Source organism: Haematobia irritans, chromosome 4, assembly GCF_050003625.1.
Source record: "Haematobia irritans isolate KBUSLIRL chromosome 4, ASM5000362v1, whole genome shotgun sequence".
Taxonomy (NCBI): domain Eukaryota; kingdom Metazoa; phylum Arthropoda; class Insecta; order Diptera; family Muscidae; genus Haematobia; species Haematobia irritans.
The window spans coordinates 62163667-62187028 of NC_134400.1; the positions used below are offsets into that span (position 1 = coordinate 62163667).

The 23362-nt window shown below is 33.3% G+C and overlaps 1 protein-coding gene and 1 long non-coding RNA gene across 4 annotated transcripts in view; one reads left to right on the plus strand and one right to left on the minus strand.

The window, feature by feature from the left end:
• The window catches only part of SMC5 (structural maintenance of chromosomes 5), a 141629-nt gene that overhangs the window by 31418 nt on the left and 86849 nt on the right, over positions 1 to 23362 (minus strand). For all 3 annotated transcript variants that reach the window (XM_075303918.1, XM_075303919.1, XM_075303917.1), the window contains 6 exons: positions 16871 to 17079; positions 16649 to 16812; positions 16461 to 16590; positions 15766 to 15971; positions 7374 to 7591; positions 7101 to 7322 (listed from right to left, as the gene is read on the minus strand). In XM_075303918.1, coding sequence (XP_075160033.1) covers positions 7101 to 7322; positions 7374 to 7591; positions 15766 to 15971; positions 16461 to 16590; positions 16649 to 16812; positions 16871 to 17079 — 1149 coding nt within the window. The remainder of the gene's footprint in view (positions 1 to 7100; positions 7323 to 7373; positions 7592 to 15765; positions 15972 to 16460; positions 16591 to 16648; positions 16813 to 16870; positions 17080 to 23362) is intronic.
• On the plus strand, positions 14099 to 15217 carry LOC142233123 (uncharacterized). Its single transcript, XR_012721328.1, has 3 exons — positions 14099 to 14166; positions 14244 to 14665; positions 15059 to 15217. It is a non-coding gene; the product is annotated as an uncharacterized LOC142233123 (long non-coding RNA).

Genomic DNA, 23362 nt, shown 5'->3' on the forward strand with positions numbered 1-23362 from the left:
GTGCTCATTTCACCACGCATGAATTTTGCATACTAATCAATTATTGTTGATGTCCCTGAGGCAGAGTCCGGAAACTCATTATCAAGCCAAGTTTTTGCTTCCACCGTATTTTTCCCTTCAGAAAACAGTATTTTATCAAAACACGAAATTCCTTTTTTTCCATTTTTTTTTCACAATAACAAAAGTTGCTTCACAAAAGACGCTCTATCTCACAAACTAATTGACTTACAGACGTCAAATTTTGACACGAATCATTTGAAGGTTGGTACTATATAAAAATAATATGCATTTAATACTAGCGACGCCATATATGTGTCAGACCGGGGACTTATCAGCCAACCTGTTATTGAGGAGGAGAAAAAGAGATGGAAACTACGTTTCGACCAAAACACAGAAATCCGAGGAAGTATCAAGTGGGAGATTTGGTTGTTATCGACTATATACCCACTGCAACTGGAGATATTCACAAATTAGACCCAAAGTACAAGGGTTCTTATATTATTACCAAGGTGCTGGAATTCGACCGATATCTGGTGAAAGATTTACCAGATGCATCCCGTATCCGACGTCTTTACTGCAACGTTCTGTCTAGTGACCATGTTAAACCATGGTGCAGTCTCGTCCCCGAGTTGGATTGTCATGATGATCCTGAGGAGTATTCGTCTGGGACGGACGAAGCGTCAGGAGAGGCCGAGCTGTCGAAGCAAAAAGGGTCAGTCAGTGAGAGAGCGCCAAAGAGTGAAGGCGTATTTTTATACGAGTGCGGCCATAACCAAATTAAAATATTGAATTCATTTGAAATACTTTTATTTTTCTTTTATAAATTTAATAAACTGATTTAAAAAACATATTTTATAATTCTTTCGCGATCTTGACATACAGTAATCAGTAAAATTAACTAAATTACTGATGGATTAATAATATTTTTGTAGTAGGATTCATATCTCACTTTGCAACATTTTACTTTGCGAATAATGTAATTTTATGTCATGTTTTTATTATTTTTTTTTAATATTGTTATACTCAATTTGAAAAAAGAATATTTGGTTAATCTTTGAAATAAAATTTTTCTGTTTAAACCTGTGACCTCAACATATAATAAAACTGTTAAAGAAACAGAGTGAAATCTTAAAAAGATTATCAGCATCCTCTATAAGCAATGAACAGCAAATGGATAAGTTACCAAATAGAATTGCAGAATTCATATACGATCCGTCGAATTCCTTTTTTTTGGTGCATGGTACAAACAACATGAAGACATTTTCTTAATAGAAGGGAAAGAATTGGGTGAGGCTGGTCTATTAATGAGCAAGTTGAGTTCCATCGCATACGGAAAATATGCAGCATATATTCTACCTAAAAATCCGAGAGATTTGACATTCGTGGAAACTGTGAGGATATTAAAGGGCATGTTTGAAATTCAAGAATCAGTATTCAGCGTTCGCTACAAATGCCTTCAAACTGTTAAAACTCCACAAGCGGATTTGGTGTCCTAGGCAGCCCGTGATAATGAATTGTGTGAAAATTTTAACTTATCACAGAGGAATTCAGATCAATTTAAATGCTTAGTTTTGAGATTATAATGAAATCATTATCTGTCTGTTGTATTTCTAACTGATGTGGCAACCTGATCCTTCGATACAAATGTAAACAAATGTCAATTGTTGTTGTTGTGTAATGATCTTTACTTATTCCTGTTTCTATTGTCATTCTGATCTCCATTTTGTCATTCGATAAAAAGCCATCGTTTAATGTACAACTCTTTCTTAAAATAAAGTAGTGACTTAGGAATAAACTTCCAACATTCTTTTTATTTTGGCCATAAACCAAGTACGGGTTACAACAGTTTGGCGACGAGTGTAAATCAATGAAATAAAAACATTCGATATTATTAAAGCAAGTGCACGCTTTAATTGTGAAGTTAGAATGAATGACGAACAATTTGAAAGGTTCTTGCAAACACAGCAAGCACTTGTTACGCAACTTGGAAAATTAACTACTGGTACTTGTTCCATTGGGGGAAGCCAAAACAACGTCGTTGGTAATAGCAGCAGTATCAACACAGCTCTTGTGCCTAACTTCGACTTTTTGACCCCGGAAAGGAAACTTACCAAAATTACATCCAAAGATTTTCGAATTACTTAACTATGAAGGGGGTACAAACCAACAATAGCTACTGCACAAAGATGTTGCTTAATTTAATTCCAAAAGTTGGGACAGAATTAGAGTACGGCGAGCTAATAAAACTTTTGGAAGAACATTTGGCACCAAAAAGGAACATTCTTGTGGCTCAACACAAGTTTCTATCGAAATATCAGTCGGAAGGCCAATCAGTGGCAGATTTTGTTGCTACCCTTCGTTCTGATATTAATACGTGCGAATTTGTGTCACCGTGTCAATGTGGAGTTTCTATTGCAGATGTCTTTCTGAGGGCTCAGTTCATCAGGGGCATAAACGACAATAACATCAGAGAACAGCTCCTACAAGCAAGTGCAAGTAAGTTCGAAGATATTGTATCGAAAGCGTTGGTTTTAGAGGCGACAAAATTGGACGCAAAGGAATTGTCACAAGCTTCAGCTACGTGTTCCAACAAAGCAAACAAAATTTTCAAGAAGCACAATAAAACAAAAACCCGACATGTAAGTCGACCGGGACAAAAAGGTAAAATCAATTATGAACAGCTGGGCATTGCGGGTTTATGTTTACGTTGTGGCAAAAATAGCCACTACGCAAAAGATTGCCGATCCATCAAAAATCTAAAATGCAATTTATGTTTCAAACATGGACATGTAGGCAAAGTCTGCATTGCTTCTATTTTGGCGAATGGTCCTAATGCCGGACAAAACACAAAACAGGATACGAGAGGATGCACCACAAATCAAATTCATTCCGAAGAGTCCGATTACGGAATTTTCAAAATTGTGGACATTTATCAAAACGAGTATTCGAATTCCGAACGCTAATCTCAACATAGAAGGCCGAGTGGTATGTTTTGAGGTTGACTCAGGTTCAGGCTATTCATTTTTGCCCAGAAATGAATTTGAAAATTTACGTCTTTCAAAGAAATTAATTCCGACAAATATTGTCTTCAGATCTTACAATCAAGATACATTTGTACCGGATGGGAAAGTGAATGTCAACGTTCAATTTAAGAATTGTTCTATATATGAAGATTTGTATAATGTTCCGAATGGGTGTGCCGCATTAATTGGTCGAACTTGGATTAGACGTCTCGGTATTAACCTGAATGAATAATTTTACGAACGCTGTAGAAGCTTCAAATGATACACAAGAGTTCATTTCAGAGTTTTCTAATGTTTTTCAACAAAAGATTGGGTGCATCCCCAATTATAAAGTAGCATTAAAGCTACGATAAGGTGCCACACCTGTGTACACAAAGAAACGTCAGATACCTTATGCATTGACCGAACGCGTTGACCGAGAGCTTGATACACTGGAAAAAGAGGGGATTATTACAAAAGTTCCAAATAGTGATTGGGGATCCCCATTGGTTGTAATACCAAAGGCAGACAGAGGGGTGCGTTTATGAGTCGATTACAAAGTCGGCGTAAACCAAAGTCTTGTTGACGCACACTACCCAATACGGAAAATTGATGAAATATCCAATAGTTTGAGAGACTCTAAATTTTTCTGCCGTTTGGATTTATTCAAAGCGTACTTACATGTTCCAGTTGATACCGAGTCAAGCGAAATTCAGACGATTTCAACCCACAAGGGCACATATAGAATGAATCGACTTTCCTTTGGAATTAAACAGCCCCTGCCGAGTTAAACAGAATCATAGACCAAATTTTACGTGAAGTCCCAAAAACTGAATCTTACTTTGATGACATTGTGGTACATGGTGAGACATTATTGGAGTGCAAACAAAATTTAAGGGCATGTCTGAATCAATTACAAAAATATGATCTTCATTTGAACATTTCAAAATGTAAATTTTTCGAAAACCAGATTGAATTTTTGGGACATGTGATTCAATACAATAATATTCAAAAGTCATCATCAAAAGTTAAGGCTATACTTGAAATGCCCAAGCCTAAGAATGTAGATGATGTGCGTCGATTTTTAGGTATGGTGACCTATTATGCCAGGTTCATACCGAATGCTTCCACAATTACAACACCCTTAAGACACTTGCTTCGGAAAAATACAACATTCAAGTGAACAAATAATTGTGAAAAAGCATTCGAAAGTTTAAAACGGGAAATTGCAAGTGATCGAGTTTTGATGCCGTTCAATCCAACCATACCAATACAGCTTGCCTGTGATGCTAGCCCCACGGGTATTGCTGGAGTATTATCTCACTTGATTAATGGAGAAGAACGGCCAATCGCTTTCGCATCACGATCACTAACACAAGCAGAGCAAAATTACTCACAATTAGACCGTGAAGCTCTTGCAATTATTTTTGCCGTGCAACATTTTTATGAATACGTTTTTGGACGAAAATTCAAGTTGGTGACTGATAACCAGCCGCTCTCTCGTATTTTTCATCAGAATTCAAAAATTCCTCAGATGACTTCTTCGCGTCTTCAACGATATGCAGCATTTTGACCGGATTCAATTATGAAGTTGTCACAAAAACCAGCGAGGAAAATGTAAATGCAGATTGCTTGTCCAGAGCACCGTCAAAAGCAGGTACGCTTTCAATTAATTTTATCGGAAAGGAAGTTCATGATTTATGCTTGGCTGCTGGGCAACAAATTAATTCAAAAAATTTAAATTTCAAATCAATCCGTCAAGCAACTAGTGAAGATGTCCATTTGTCATTTTAAATCAATTACGGAATTCAACCGTTGCAGAATCCGAATTCACTATTGATAGCGGTCTACTGTGTTTAGAGGCCAAAGAATAGTGGTTCCATCTTCTCTTCAAAAATGTCAAGACGCTATGTCTATTGGAATTCCATTGATGAACATTTGTTCGCTCTTGCCCTTCATGCGCAGCTGTAAAGAAAAGCCCACCAAAAGTTTTGTTACACCCTTGGGAGGAGCCAGAATCTAATTGGCATCAAAGAAAGTACGAGATATTCTATTTCGGTACAGGGCGACACCTCTTCAAAACGGGAAGTCCCCATCAGAAATGTATCTCGGAAGGCAAATAAGAATGAAACTAGACTCTTTAAAACCAGCAATATTGAACAAAATCTCCAGATCAAAGCGAACCTGTACGGGATCTTAATGAGGGTGATCGTGTGCAAGCAAGATATTATACAGCGAACAAGCCCTCCTGGAAATTTGGTCTCGTGCTGAAGAAATTAGGTAAATTGCATTACATCGTGAAATTAGACAATGGGTTTGTTTTCAAGCGCCACATAAATCAGCTAAGGTATACAAATGTTCAAAGCCAGATTCCTTCAGAAGCTCCGTCTTTAGGAAAGAATGCGTATGATACAACTCAAGAAACATCGAATGAGCTTTTACCCCTTGCAGCATCTTATTATTATAACAATTGCCTTGGGAACCAGTCTTCGTCTACCAACGCAGCACTTCCAGCGGCTTCTCAAAGAAGTGAACAACCAACTCTTGTAACACCTGGGAATGATACCACACCAAGTCGTCGTGCTTCACAAAGACGGAGAAGAGCTCCTCAACACTTTGGAGACTATATAAGACATTAAATTTTATTAGTTTGAAATTAAGTGAGGGAGAATTGTTGTATTTCTAACTGATGTGGCAACCTGATCCTTCGATACAAATGTAAACAAATGTCAATTGTTGTTGTTGTGTAATGATCTTTACTTATTCCTGTTTCTATTGTCATTCTGATCTCCATTTTGTCATTCGATAAAAAGCCATCATTTAATGTACAACTCTTTCTTAAAATAAAGTAGTGACTTAGGAATAAACTTCCAACATTCTTTTTATTTCGGCCATAAACCAAGTACGGGTTACAACACTGTCCTTGAATATGACTCAAACCAAACCGTGGATAAACGTGTTACAAATTTGCAACGAATCCTTAACTTAAAACGCATGTGACCTCAATAATTTAATTTTATGTCATGTTTTCATTGCTTTTTAAATATTGTTATACTTAATTAAAAAAAAAATATTTTCTTTATTCTTTGAAATAAATTCTTACTGCTTAAACGTAAACGTGTGTGACCTCAACAATTTTTCACATTAAACAGTACATATTTACAAATAATATGTTCAAACAAGATCCTTCTGACCTGATTTATAAACAGGAATAACTGTGGCAAACTTCAGCAACAATTCTAACAATGTCATTACTTCCAGCTAAAATGGTACATACACCCAGAAAAAAGTGACCCCTCCTTAAAGTTACAATGAAGCCATTGTGAAGAAAGTTGAACTTCGTATAGCTTTAAAGACATTTTTATTTGTTTGAACGATATGATTTTCGTAGAAATTAGGTAGAATGCATTCCATATATTAGGTAACATTTTCCTATATTTATGTACCACTATACTACAGAATGAAAAAATTTAACTGAATTGAATGCATATATGGAATGATTTTATTGAACTTTTTAAAATAAAATAATTATAAATTTCAAATGTTGCTATGTTTCATTTTTGTTTTTGTTTGTGGGGTAGAAAATGTTAAAGTACAATTACTCTAACAAACCGTCAAATACTTAGGTTTACTAATTCAGTAGGGGTGTTTTAGGCTTTGACATAAAATGACCAAAAGGACAAACATTTTAAACTTTTGCTAAATTTTGAAAAAATATATTACATATTCAAAGTAATCGGCCCGATTACTTATTATATCTTATTGACCTTTTTAAATTATTAAAGATGTCTTTAGATTTTCATTCAAATTCACCATGGAGGGTACAGTTGTTGCCCTCTATATATAACACATTTGAAAGTATTTTAATAAAAATTATAAGATTCGGCCGAACATAAAGAATTTGACCGAGTGTTAGTTCGGCTTCGGCCAAAAATTTGGTCTTAGGTCTGGCTAAAATATTATCGACGACGTTCAACTTTGGTTTTGCTTTACTTATTTTACCATGGTACTCAGTAAAATCGTACATGTTCATTAAAATATGTAGTAGACGTTTTTTGTAAAATGTGTTAATCCGAATTTGAGCAATAATGTACTTACTTCAGCGTCGACATCATCCATGCAATCAAGGCGGCCACTAAAATCGCTAATTATATCTCGAAGTTCTTCGAGGTTATTTGTCAATGTGCTATAGAATTCCTTCTGTGGGAATCTACGATCAGTTGGATCAATCTGATTTGTTAATTTCAACGATTCCGTCAACTTCGATTTAGCATCCCGCTTTAAATTGTTGCATTTATTGGAAATCACTTCAACGCGATTCTGAAATATTCATCATATAATAGGCATAGATTGACAATATACATTATATACCTTAGCAGTGTCTCGTTTCTCCTTTGTAGATGCTATATTGTTAGTTAACTCCTCATTTTCCTGTTTAAAAATGGTAAGTTTCGTTCCGGCATATGATTTCATTTCCATGGCTTTTTCAATTTCATTTAGAGCATCTACTTTTAATATTTGAAGCTTCATTAAATCCAGAATCGCCTTTGCGCATGTATTCTTCATTTCCCTTTCAATATCGGGAATAACTAAATCAATAAAAATAAATGAAAAAAGTAGTTCGAGTTAGTTTTACATTACAAAAATTTCAAAATACAAACTTGCGAAAAATTTAAATAACTTATGATATAATATGTATCCTTTGAAGCTGTTATGAATATTCCTTGTTTAGCTGAATGAGAACGAAAGTCCCAATTTTAAATATGTATCTTTATTTCATTAAGGGCGTTTTCGATTTGCAAATAATATGTTGCCTTGGTGTTACACTACTTTTTTCCTTATTCTATTTTCGCCCAAATGATAGTGTCATTGCAAAATTATCGTTAATTCATAATATTGTGAAGGATACCGGATCCAAAATCTATGACAGTGTGCTTCATATTTTACAATCAATTTCTAGAATGTTGCACCATTTGTCCCAATCGAAATCGCCATAAGATAAAAAGATAACACATAAGTGTTACCGTATCGATAGTTTCATTATATACGTAACATTCCTTCCCTCGCATATGATTATGGAGAAAATAGAACCCTTGGTTCCGTAGCCTTGTTGATCTTCTCGGTAGAGGTATAGGTTCATTTCTTAAAGGCATCATGTTCTCCCGTGTACGCGTACTTTCATCCGAAACACGCTGAAGAGGATTAGTATTGACGTAATTTCTTCTCCTAGTAGCAACTTGATGTGATAGCCTAGGAGTCTCGGCGTTACCCATCTTGTCACTATCTTCTGTCGTTTTTTTTTTCCCTTGAAAGTTTATTTCATAATGAAGGTCGCCACCCGAAATGTATTGATTCCTGGTAGCCATTTAGGGTTGCCTGACAGAATCAATATATCTATATTTTCTGGTCGTACTAAATCAACTTACTATATGCATCTGTTACAAGCAATAGCATTTTCTCCAAAAATTAACCAGCATAGTCTATGTGAATCCGCTGCCAGGGACCACTTGGATAATCCCAATGGTGACTGTCAAATTTTGGACGTGTGTTCGCTATCATGGCACATTTTGTACACGCTTTTGTACTACTTCTAGGTCGTGATCAATCCCGGGCCAATACACAAATGATCGTACAATACCTTTCATCTTCACAATGCCCAAGCATGCGGCATGAAGATCTTCTTTTTTATTATTAAGTAATACAGTTGGTATTGCAACTCTATGTTCGAAAACCCAGATGATAGTTGGTAATGATCTTCTGGCGCCTTATACCCGGCGAAACCAAGATCGGCTCTCGACTCCAGTATTCGAACGATTTTACCTAAATGAGGGTCCTTTCTTGTTTCCATAGCTATGACATTCGATATTGTCGGTAGTTGTCCAATAGGTGAATAGGTTTAGTTCCTCCGGTGATGATGGTTTTGGTACATTTTTTTATTGCGTCAATAGAACTGGTGGATTTTAGAACACCAACATAAGCCCACATTCTTGAAGTTTATTTAAAACAATTTCAAGACTTTTAAGCATTTGCTCAAATTGTGAAGTATAAACCAAAATATCATAAAACATTCAATACGTTCGGTATACCTTTTAAAAAAGTTTCCCTTCGACGATGCCAAATAGCCAGTATATTGGTATTATTGGTATTGGATACCTTGGCAAATTGGTCGTCGATTAGAGTTAGTATCCGTAAGAAAGAGTAAGCGTCCGTCATATTCAGTTGGCTAAATATCGTGGCGCCTTTCATATCTTGTTCAAAAAGTCATCAAATCAGGTTATCGGATGTTCATCCACAATTATCCTCGGATTTACTGCAGCTTTGTAACATAGTTGCCGCTTATCCATATCCATTCTGAAAGATCGGCTCTTTTATATAAACCTGAACTCAATCCTATTATAGATTTCTTTTTCGTATTGTTCCCTCAATGGCACTGGTATTGCATAATTGCATAAGCCTGTGTCTATCTCCATTTCAATTTCCTTTCCATCAATTAAACCATTTACTAATTTCCTTTCATTGAAAGACCTCCCGTGAAGCATCTGTTCGATTAGTGTACGATCCAAAAATTTCCCATAGCCACAGTTGGATTCCACTTCTCTTTGTTCCTGTATTGCTTTACAGAATTTTTTTGCTTTCTGCAAATTTATTCCTCCTAACGTCAAAATGATCCACCTTTATCCGATTTTCATGAATTTTAAAAACTAGACGTATTTTACGTTCACAAAGAGCTATGCTAGTTTTGGTCCGTGTTTTGATATAGTCCCCATCATTGTCCTAGCAAGGGGGAGGCTTGGAGGACGTCGAATATACATTCCTACCGGCAGGAATCAAGCGTTGGGTTCTAAATTTTCTATGCGGGTCCATAGTTGATGACAAGTGCGATCGATTAAACCTCTACCTGGCTGATCTTACCAGTTATTTCACTGCTATAAATTTGAGAATATCCGCCAACAAATCCTCAGTGGCACTTTTTACCACATGGACGGTAGAAGTGCGCAGGCAGTTGAATGTCAGAGTCGATGCCGAAATAATTCCGATAATAAATTACCCCAAGATTCTCGGGAACACAGTGATTGATTGCAGCGTAGCTGACGTGTGTCTCATCTGTAGCCAAGGTCTACATGACACTCGTCGCAGAGTTCCTCAATTAAACAAATAAAGTGTTACAACAACAACAACAACTAAATGAAGTTCCCATACACAGAAAAAACATAACCAAAATATTTCCAATTAATAAATTATTTGATACAATAATATCTTTTCTATTTTTTAATAAAGATAGAAACAATAAATTAATTAAGTCAATGATTGAAATTTTTTTAAGTTTTTATTTAAAAATTAATTACATTTTTAATTAAAAAATTAATAACATTTACACACCATTTTCATTCTTACTTATTTTTATTAGTTTTTATTATTATTTGTGTTATCAAAAAAAAGAGAAAGCATACACAGAAAAAAATCACGAAAATTTTTCCAATTAAAATTTTAATTGAGTTTTAAAAAATATTAAATTAAAACTTGAATTGATTTAACAATTTTTTTAATTGGAATAAAAATCAATCACAAAAATTAGTAGTATCATTTAATTTGTTAATTGGATCAATTAATTTTTTAATTGATACTATCATTTCTGTGATTGAAGACATTTAAATTAAAAAATTAATTGGATCAATTAATTTCGTGATTGAATCAGATTTTTTTTTTTGTATAGGAATCGGTCCCACAAAGTGTGTGTGAAAATGCCTCGCAGATGTGAAGCAGTTATCACTAATAATGGTTTTCCTACAAAATATTAAAAACTTTTAATAAACTTCGTATTTTTCACAGCTCTTGCGTCTTTATTTATTTGCCCGATTAGGAAAAGTCACCGACAATGGGTTTGAGGGGTCCCAATTTATTCATTTGAAGTGAATCAAGTGTGATATGGAAAACCAAATAGCTGAATGAATTACCAGATTAATTAAGTTGTACTGACGAAAGAGAATGTGAATAAGCATGATTGGAACAAAAACAGGTTGACCCTTCTGAATCTTCTAAAAGCAAAAAAACAAAAATCTGAAACAACCCGAATATACAACAAACTAATTGTACCGATAGAATCCAATTATATAGTCAATGAAAGTCAAAAGAATTTTACATGGATTCCCAATCTTAATGGAAATCGCTATCAAGCAAATGTGTCAAAACTATGTGCACTGTGTTACTCTAGAGAATACACGCATAGAAAAAAGTCTGTTGTTAATAGCAAACGCTGTCTTCTGTTTTAGCAGTTTTTTTTTTGCTAAAACAGCAAACAATCTATTATTTTGGAACAGCAAACATACTGCAGGAAAGTCAGTTGTAAAATTCACTCCGGTCAAATGGACAATAGTAAAATGGTACACATTATATAACATCAAAAATTAAAAACAACTCGATTTTTTTTTTGATTATGTAATAACATTTGTGAACAAACTATCCTTTTTAGTAATTTACATTTTTTAATTAAATGGGATTTGTATACGCTTAACTTCTACGAATATGTAGCTAACATAAATATTTGTCCCGAACGACAAATCTAACATGTCAATGTCTTCGATAGTCGATATATGGCTGTTCTACAATTTTTAACAAAACAGCCGCAGAAAAACTCAACTTGATGAAGATCTTCTAAAAGGACATTATATTTTTGTAAAGTATTTTCCAATAAGAGCTGGTATTTTCGTACTCGAAGAAAAATTTAATGTTTTGAGATAAATGTTCGGATGTTTATTTCATAATAAAGCGAAAATTATGCAGTTGATAATAAAAAGCAATTTCAACCAAATATATTCATGTGAATTCTATCGTTGAGGCTGTAATTCGACGCTGGGTTGATAGCATTCTTTCATCCGACAGGAAGGTTTTGAAGTCGCAATATCTTGGTGGCTTATTATGATTGCCCAGCTTGGAAAGGTTTCCTGCAAGAGAGTTGCTTGTGTGACACGTAACTCTTAAAAGTTACCGTTGTCCAGTTCAACACCAACCAGCTCCAACCATAAAACAAGTTCATTTGTGAAAAAATATAGATCTTTGATAAAAAACAATACATGGGTTCTTTGTGATCTACGCTCCCAAAGGAAAATTGATAGACTGCCGCTGGGTATACACAATAAAGACAAAATCAGATGGTTCTATCGACAGGTACAAAGCAAGATTGGTGGCTAGAGGATTTTCTCAACAGTACGGATTCGATTATGAAGAAACCTTTAGTCCTGTAGTAAAGTACGACTCCATTAGAATGATTTTAGCTGTAGCAGTTGCAGAAGGGTTGTCAATTAAACAATTTGATATAAAAACAGCATTTTTGCATGGTGAATTAAAGGAAACTATTTTTATGAATCAGCCTCCAGGATACATCAAGGACCGGAACAAAGTTTGTATGCTCAAACGTAGCTTATATGGACTAAAGCAAGCTCCAAGGTGTTTTAGTGAAAAGTTTTGTACTATAATAAACGATTTTGGAATGAAAGCAAGTACTGCGGACTCATGTGTTTTTATCAAAAATTTAGAAGGATCCAAAATTATACTTGCAATGTACGTCGACGATGGATTATTAGTATACAAAAATGAACAACTTGCTAATGAACTACTAACACATTTAAAATTAAATTTTGAAATAAAAGAATGTTGTATAGATAAATTTCTTGGATTTCAAATTAAAATTTTAGAAAATGGTTCAGTTTTTCTTTATCAACAACTATATACTGAAAAGCTTTTGGAAAATTTTGCTATGGCAAACTGTAATAGTGTATCAACACCCATGGAAACAGGTTTGGTAAAGAGCAGATTCCAAGAGAAAGTTAATGATGTATATCCTTACAAGAATTTGATTGGATCTTTGATATATCTTTGTACGCTGTGGGATACTTAAGCAGATATATGCAAAATCCGTCACAAATACATATAAATGCCGCCAAACGCATATTAAGATATTTAAAAGGAACAACACGTTTTGGATTACTTTACTCAAGAAGCGATGAATGGAATCTTAAAGCTTATTCAGACTCAGATTTTGCAGGTGATATTGATAATCGCAAATCTACTTCCGGCATGATTATACAATTGGGAAATTGTACGATTTCTTGGCAATCTCAACAACAAAATGTTGTTGCATTATCAACCACAGAAGCTGAGTATATTGCAGCCACCGAAGCTGTGAAACACATATTATGGACAAAACGATTTATAAAAGAAATATCAAAAGAACTGGAAGAAAATTATCTTTTGTTAGATAACCAGAGTGCAATTAAATTAATTAAGAATCCTGAGTACCATAAACGAACTAAACACATTGATGTTAAGTACCATTTCATACGCGAAAAATATAGCAATGCTGAATTTGAACTGAATTTTGTGAATTCTAAGGATCAATTTGCCGATATTTTAACAAAACCTCTTCCCAAACCTATTTTTGAAGCTCTAAGAAATTCGTTAAATGAAAACATTTGTCCAAGCTATGATTGACTTTAATGATATTTACAACGTAACATTTAGGGAGAGTGTTGATGGAAATGTTACTTAATATTATTTTTTTGTAACCAAGTAGTTTTTTCCAATAACTTTTGATATTGTTTGGTTTCTGTGGAAACTTTTTTTTTATTCTGTTTAAAAACCATTTTCAATAAAGACGTTTTTTTTTTTTTAATTCGTTTTTCTTAACTAAAAATCAAGTAACTACGCAAGGCCACTAACCAAACTAAATAGTCGTACATTGAGAATAGAGGACCCTCAGATGAAACATTTTTGCATTTTGATATATACGCTGAGGTGGAAATGAGCCTCAATTGTCAAGATGATTTTCCGACGAAAGTCCGGATTCTGTGACAGCAAAAATTATTTTGACCTTCTCCATATGTTATTGATTTGCGAATACAAAGGGAGCAGCGCAGCTATGTTTCCATTAAAAAAATAAAATCTCTGCCATTTTTACTCTCTCGCTAGTTTTTATTAGATAAATATTGCTAGAGAAGTACGCGAACAGACCTATTGTTGGTTTTGACAAATGTCAACGTCGATATGCCAAACGCCAACGCCGTCAAAGCATCACTTTTAAACGAAAACACGAGACATGCCGGGAAAATGTAAAAATTATTTTGTGTTGTTTTGGAATATATTTTCCAATTTTTTTTTATTATATTTGGTAAGTATTGTATTGTATAATATTGTATTCCTTTTAAAGTACTTTTGTTTTTAATAATTTGTTTTAATAATTTTTAGATTGGAAAATGACTATTATACATTGATATATGGGAGCAACCGTCGTACAATTGTTCATACCCGCTGTGCAGACAAACGGTTATGGATTCAATCCTAGTTTCGACCAAACACCATAAAGTTTTGCAACGGTGGATTGGTGGATTACTCCCTCTGTAATGCTGGTGACCTTTCTGAATGTTTCAAAGCTACTCTAATTTTCATCGCAATGGGAAACGATGTTCATGCTCGGCTATAAAAAGGAGATACCTTGTCTTTGAGCTTCCTGCATGGAATCGGGTGGCACTCAGTGACGAGAAAGAAGTTCAACACTACTGTATCATAATGAACTAAATAGTAAAAGGGAACCTGAAATAACGGGCTGCCACTATAACTAACCTAAACTGTACCCGAATCTATCATAATAGGCAAAGTTCACCTTAAATGTGAGTATTAAAACCAGGATAACATTAAAACGTTGTTATTTTAGCGAAATAATGCCACAGCCTTAAGAGAATAATGTATGCTTTTAGTATGAATCAATTTGATTTTTTGCTAAAGCACCTATTTTATTGGTCAACTTTGATGACATCGTTCAATATAATTCCTATAAATAAAAATAGTTTACAAAATAAAATTTTTGTTATGTCATGTTTCTGAGATTTCCTTATACAAATAAAAGGATATCTCAGAGACTGTTTTATTAAAAAAAATTTAACCTCTTTTTCGAATTCAGGAGATGAAAACACATAAAAAGCAAACTCTCATCAAATGTAAATTTTGGTGTAACCTAATGTAATTACTAATTGTTTTCTTTTTTTTTTTACTTTTCATTACAGATTGTCTTAACATTGTTATGCTTTATTCGCGTGTATAAGGCCAAAGAAGAAAAACGAAGGAAAATAAATCCTAGACAACAATCCAACTCAACTTCCAATACTTTGATGGAATTCAATTTATTTCACACATTCAATAAATGTAGAAGTTAAAGTATTAAATGATTTACGGGTTTCATTTCAAATTGTGTTGCTGGGACAACAAACATTTGTAGTTGTTATAGCAGTAAAAATTTTAGCTATTACAACTAACGCACCTTGCAGCGATGTATGTCAAAAACTTTTAGCAAACACGTTTGCTAATTCAGCAGCATTTGTTTGCTATTTTAGCTGTAAAAAATGTTTGCTGAAACATCTACATACTACTGCTTTACCTTTTTCAGCAAACAAAAACTGCTGTTTTAGCAAACATTTTTGCTATTATAAGTAACAAAATTCTTTGGGTGTATACAACATTTTCTAGGCCGTTGTCATGCTCTTAGAGAGTTTAGAGTAAAATTATTTGGAAAAATAGAACTTACTGAAGAAGTTAAACGGTTATAAAATTATATAAAAACCTGTCAAATACAAATGATTTTTCTTATTTAAATATATTAGTTAAACACTACACATATCGTTTAGAATTATCTAGCATTGAAGAGAAACGACTGACGACGAAAGTCGTAGCCATTTTTTTTAAAATAAAATATTTTAAATCTTTATATACTAACCAACAACTTCCTTTTTAAGGGCATCGATTTTCTGTTTTTGCCGTTCCAGCTGAGCAAGTTTTTGCTTAAGTTCACTCTTTTTACCATGTATTTCTTTTGTCGTTTGCATAGCTTCTTGGAAGCTAATTTCCTTTTCGCGTATCTGAGCTTCAATAGTATTGCGCTGGTTTCGCAATTTGTCCGATATCCGGATGAGTTCATTTAATCTGCAAAAATCCAATGAAGAATTAATATTTGCCTAAAATGAATTGATTTCACAAACATTGCTGCTTTTATGAATTTTTCAAAGAATTTTCGGCGCAGTGTATCAAGTATGAAATCAGATAACAAGATTCCCAAATGGGGAAATTCAAATCAAACAAATGAGAATATAACATCAAGAACAATTTCAAGTTCTCGAAAAACTATAGTAATGAGTTTGAAGAAGTAGACAAGAAATCTTCCCACCAAGTTATCTGTTAAAAATTTCGACTTCAACCAAAACGAATAGAAAGCTTATAAGAACAATTTCCCATCAAAATTTTCAAAACTCGACGGCGGTTTCTTTAAAAAATTAGATATGCGTTTTGAAGTTGCGCTTTACACTTTTATAACGCATATCTGGGCATGCAACTATGATAAATCTGATGAGATCTGGCTAAACCAACTTTTAGGCATAGGAATTTGAATTAGTGACTAGGACCTTGAACCATTACCTGCTTTTTATTGTGCCGATTTCCTTTTCATCTATACTCGAAAGTAATCCTCTGTGGGTTATAGATGTTTTTGTAAGAGAACTTTCTCTGTTTCCATATTTCGAAATTGATAGTACATAGCGACTATCACCTGCAAGTGGAAGATACATTGTAGTCACACTTTAGTACAATGGATTCAATTTATTTACCGCCGAAATAATTTCGTATATCATGGGGAATTTGATCTACAAAGTTCTTCACGTGGTCACTACCATATGGAATATTTTGAATTTGAAAAAGGGAACAAAGATAACCGAGTACAGCTCGTGGTCCTTGAATTAAATCAATTAAATATGATTCGAATCCATATTGGCTAAAAACAAAGAAATATTAATTTCGTATTCATAAATTTAGTAGAATTTAATATTTACCGAATTTCCTCAATGGGTATATTTGGAACAAACACATCATCTTCTGGTGGTGGTGCATGGGAAATGTTCACCAAAAGGTTTTTCTTATTACACAATTCAGTTGTAAGCAACGAAAGGTCCGACGTATTTTCGCATGAAAATGCCAGTAAGTCCCTCAATGGAATTGTGTTTTCCAAATATTTGGCGTGGTCCGGATTAGTAACGCTCAACTAAAATTGGTTAATATCAAAAAATGAATAGAAAATTTCGTTGTAATTATAGGTATTTCCAGTTTTTAACGTTGAACCTATACAACTATACTCTTCTGTTGAACCACATGATTATTCTAGAAACACTTGCTAGACCCGCCAGTTTTCTAAAACTATATGCCGCCTAAGTATACCTATAACATCTACAACAGGCGTTTGATTAATCCTCGATTTCCACATCATGTTGTAGTCAATGTACTTGAACTCAACTGACTTCGCAAACTCAGTTATCACTCAAATATTTGGAGAGTATAGCGGTATATAGTGGCGACACGTTATTTAGGCTCATTTAGACTATTCAGTACCACTGACGATTGAAAACATCAATACTGATTATTAATAGTGTGCTAATTTAATTTATATGGAGTCACGGAATCAATTAATTGTGTGATTGAATCAATTAAAAAATGATTATTTTTTGACATAAAATTCAATCAATGTTTTAATTGAATCAATTAAAATTTTAATTAATTTCGAGACAAAAATCAATCAACTGTTTGGTTGATTCAATTAAATAAATAATTGATATTGGCAATAAATTTCAATCAAAAATTAATATATGGCGCACCCAAAATCTTATTTAATTTGGTTTGAAATAAAAGAAAATATGCGTTTCTTATAAAATATATTCAATATTTTATTCTTGTGGTTTATGCTAAACAAAGGAATTTGGTTCTTGTAATTTGTGTGTTTTGCTCTAACACAACTTACACATACAATTACGATCAATAACAACTAAAAGGTGAAATAAAACTATATAAATCAGTATCTTCCTTATCATAATAACCATTTCAGCCTATTCCTTCTAACATGTAGATGCGTCTAGAATTCCAATAAATCAGCAGTCAACTTATTTTTGTTAAATTGAAGTTATTTTTGTTAAACTTTACCAGCATAAAATACCAAGTTGAATTCTTAGTTCGAGGTTGCAGAATTACAATCTTCTTTTCCGTTGTAGCCTTTTAGCATAAAAAGGTGTATTAAGGGGCTCGGTTAATTTAATTTTAGTAGCAATTCCTTTCCAAAATTTCCACACATTGAAATCGTCTACACGCAAAGAAAAAAAAAACGTTTGGAAAACGTGTACCGAAAACGTTTTTCTTTTGTTACAGTTTTTTGAATTGCTTCGAAAATTTTAAACTTTTATCACCAAAAAAAATCGTTTGTTACATTTTTATTTTTTTAATAAAAAAAGTTATTTTTGAAACAACAACACAGCCCATTTCGTTTATATCAAACACTGTTCTTTTCTGACTTTAGGTCTTTAATAAGACACATTTTACAGTTCAAAATTTAATATAGTACAATGTAATGTTGAACATTTTTTCGGAATCTTCCGAACATATCTGGAATATATGTAAAAAAAAAACAAAAAAAACTTTGGTCGAAGCAGGGATCGAACCCACGACCATTGGCATGCAAGTCGGACGTAGCAACCACTGCTCCACTGTGCCACACTAAGTGTTTGTTTCTGTTAAATAAACTTTGTTTATTCGTTTCGTGGGCGCCACAAGCTATGCTATATAAATATAACTTATATGGATAATTATCTATTGATGACCATAACAGGTACATAGCTCAGTGGTTAGTGTGTTGGCTTACAAAGTGCATGGTCCGCGGTTCGATTCTCCGTCCAGGCGAAAGGTAAACAAATTTAAATATTTATAAAATCGTATAATTTCTTCTACATTGTTGGTATTACAGGAAAAGGTGTTGAGAATTAAAAAACCTCGTGGATGTGAGAAAGATGTGAGGGAAAATGCAATTAGCAAGAAAACAATGTTTTTTTTTTTTTAAGTTAGTCTTTATGAAATTGTTTTTACATCCTGGAAAAGAATAAACGTTTATCACAAAAAGTATATACTTTTCTTCCAAATACACTTCCTTACAGCGAAAAGCAAATGAGAAACGAACTTTGTTTGTCTAAAATTTCGTGTGGGAGGAAAGAATTATTTTTTTGCGTGTATTAAAATTTGAACCAATCAGAGACAAAAATAATGGCAAAGAAATGTAATATGTGGCATTATATTAATAATACTGGATTGGATATGGATTATAATGCAGCTCGTCAGATCATTTATCATATATACTGCTCTCTGCTTGGTTTCAAACAGGTAAAACAAAAATGCGATTTAATGCCAAGGCTACTTCGCAACTTTTTTTTTTATTATTATTGAATTCAAATGTATTTAATACAGAAACATTGTGCCTCAGCGCCAACTATGGCTTTAAAGAGGCTGATAAGTTGGTTTAAACCATAATAATTTTCGTTATATTAATACATATAAAAAAAGATAAATGTACATTATATAATAAAAGCATAAAAAAATACAATGAATAGCAAAAAAAAATTATGTAAGAAGTGCTTCCACGTTATTTATCAAATAATCTTTTGCTTTTGTTTTAAATGTTGATATATTTGTGATATCTCTCAGGTTTGACGGCAACTGATTGTATTCCATAGGTCCATTAAAGCTTATTTTCTGTTTGGTCAACTCTAAACGACATCTAGAAAAAATTAATTGATTTGCTTGTCTAGTTATTCTACCCGTTTGTGATAAATTATCACTAAATTTTACAGAATGGGGACTAATACCGTGCAAGCTTTTGAAAACATACATCAAAAGGCGATGTTTATAAATTCCTTGTACAGGGAGAACAGTTTTTGCATAATCCTTGTATAAGTCAATTGTGTGAAATCTAGAATGTAAATTGAATACTATTTTCAAGGCCTTATTTTGAATTGCCTGTAATGATTTGATTGCCGCACTCTTCCTAGCGCAATAAATTATCGGAAGATATGTTAAGTGGGAATGAATCAGCGATTGATACAACATCTTCGATCTTTGATCAAGTTTCTGTCTGAACTTGTGCAGAACACCAATCCCTGATGACAGTTTCGATTTTAATAAGTCCATGTGACCTTCCCATTGCAAGTTACTGCTCAAATTCATTCCTAAATATGTAACACTGTCCGAATCCAAAATAAAATTACCATCCACATACACCCCCATCTTCTCATTATCCCCAGCAATCTGAGGCCTAAATCTTATGAACTTTGTCTTATTCGAATTAAGAACTAACTTATTTACTTTCAAGAAGTCTGATAAAATCGCTGCATCCCATTCAATTTTAGCCCTTACAGCCTCCACATAGTTATAGTGATACAAAAGGCAAATGTCGTCCGCGAACATATACAACTCTCCGTTTAATTCCAAATTCTGTAAATCATTTATAAAAATTTTAAACATTAAAGGGCCTATGATGCTTCCTTGTGGAACTCCACTTAATACCTCAAGTTGAGCGCTGCTACATTCTCATATGTGGACATATTGCTTCCTCCCTCTCAGATAGTCTCTTAAAAGTTCGATAGCTGCCTGGGAAAACCCATAGTACTTGAAGTTGAATCTTCCAACGAACCCATACCGCCCTTCGTTTTAAGAAAACTAGGAGTGAAAAAATTACAATTTTCAAAGAGTACCGTATTACTCACCTTTTGATTGCAAAAATATTCTTATACTAGATGATTTTTTATTAAAATGATGGAGTTGATTGATTGACCAATTGACGAAACAAAATTGCTCACTAAAGGAAATAAAAAAAAACAAGTATATACTGCAATAGGTTCGACCGTGCCGAATCTTAAATACCCACCACCATGAATCCAATACTATAGTTTCTTATAGTATTCAAAGCAGAGCAGTTCAACCGGTACACTTCCCGAAGATAAATTTAAAGATTTTACTTATGAAGACTACATATATCAGATTCTGGATTTATAAGAACCATTTTTATTTGAGTTTTAGAGGAATCATTAACATCGCTTGAAAGTGTGTAAGAAAATGATGAAATAACGCCTTGATTTGAAATCTACAATCTGTAGATTTTCACCCCCATTATTTAAATGATTACGAGAAGTAAAATCTGGAAATTTTACATTCAGTTTCAAGAAATTTTCATGATCAGGGCGCCCTCGATAAAAACTACGGTTTCTAGGAGTTAAATTGCGAGATCGGTCTATATGGGGGCTATATCAAAACATGGACCGATATTCACCATTTCAGGCAATTTGGATAAAAACTACAGTTTCTATAAGCCCAAATTCTAAACCCCAAATCGGGAGGTCGGTTTATATGGGGCCTATATAAAAACCTGCAGACAAAATACGAGTTTGTGCAAAATTTCAGCACGATTGTTTCATTATTGAAGACGTGATTACAACAGACAAACAGAGGGACATGGTTTTATCGTCTTAGAATTTCTCCCTGATCAAGAATATATATACTTTAAATAGCCGGAAATCGATATTTCGATGTGTTACAAACGGAATGGCAAACCTATTATACCCCCGTCACCATTCTATGGTGGTGGGTATAATAAAAAGTATATTATTTTAGTCCGTTTAATATAAACAGGCTTCAATGGAAAACGGTATTCACATTTCACAATGGCTTACCCTCAATAAACGTAATTGTTTTCCATTTTTACAATACCACAAAACTCAAACAAAAGTAATTCCAAAAGCGTTCTGTCAGATATTTATTCAGACTTTTACCGCATTGGCCATTTGTTGTTGAACTCTCTATTTATTTTGACCCTTTGCTATGATTTGTTACTGTGTTCAAACTGTATATGCACACATTTCGAATGCAGCAGACAGAATGTCGCCAATCATGTTTTTCAATTTACGCGAAAAGCAAAAACCCAACCGTTCGTTACGAGTTACTTCCACAGACTGATCTTTCCATCATACGTTTTTGAATAAATACATATTTTCTTGTTCTTCTTTCGCTCTTTCTCTCCATCGCTCAAATTTATTCAATTTCAATCACAAAGGTGATTGAATCAATCACATGTTTAATTGCACGGATGAAAAAGACTGTTTTTCATATGTTTGGCTATAAACATTATATGTTTGGAACACAAATTTTTAAACACAATGTTTTTGAGTGCAAGCATATAATGTTCATATGTGTTTAGTAGCTTGAAGCGCTATTTAACAGGGAGCGATATTGAATTAAGTTGGTGGTTGTTGCTGGTTATTACAAAATTAACATTTTATTTTTCCTTGGGCAATTGATCAGCTACTTCTTTGATCCTTACAAACTGTGTGGTCCGCTGTTCGAATCCCCGTCCGGCAAAAGGTAAAATTAAAATAAAATAAAAATCATAAAATTGAATAATTTCTTCTACAATGTTTGTATTACAGAAAAAGGTGCTAAGAACTAAAAAATCTCGTGGAAGTGAGAAAGATGTGGGGGAATATACAGTTAGGCAGAAACAAAATTTTGAGCATTCAGGTCGAAAACCTATGTTGTTAGCACCTATATTACCTGTTTATTTTCATAATTCATTATGATTGTAAATATATAAATAAATAAATAAAATTTTGAGCACAATATTGTTTGGGAGAATTTTTTTAAGCATATAATATTTTTGGGTGCAAAATGCTTCCAAACATATTATATGTCCACATAATAACATATTGTTTTTTAGAAGACAAAATTATTGAATTTGAATGCAAAAATACAAAATGTTTGGAACTTAGACTACCCAAACATATATTGTTGAGACCAATATGCTTTCAAACATATTATATATTGGAAGAGATCAAACATATAAATGTTTGGGCAATACCCAAAAATGTATATGCTTGAAGCAAAATATGTTTGGGAGTATATGTTACAGAAGCGATTTTTTGTGAGGGTGTGGGAACGGAAAATTTTTCAATCAAGTTTATAATTGAAAATTGTTGCCGAATTGATTAACAAATTAATTGAATCAATTAACGTTTTAATTGGAAACTTAACAAATATCAATCATTTTTGAGTTGATTTTTATTCGGATATGATTAAATAATAATTAATTGAATCAATTAACATATTAATTGAATCCGTTTCCAAATTCAATTAAGTGTTTAATTGAAAAAAATGTTGGTGATATTTTTTTGTGTGTACGATAAAAAATGACTAAATTCAAACAAATATGGCAAGAAAATAACAAATATTTTATATTGAATTCAATTTCTTTAATATTAATAGTCAGGGACTATATCTTTAAATAAAGGGATCAAATGTTCAATAATATGAATACTGATATTCTTAATCGAACTTTGCAATATCATTGCTTTTTTCTTTCCATAATTTACGAACTTTCCACAAAAAATGCACTGGCATTTAAATCGTAATTTTCGACCGCCTCTAGCCAACCCTTTAAACAATGGGCCAATGTGCACAAAAAAGGT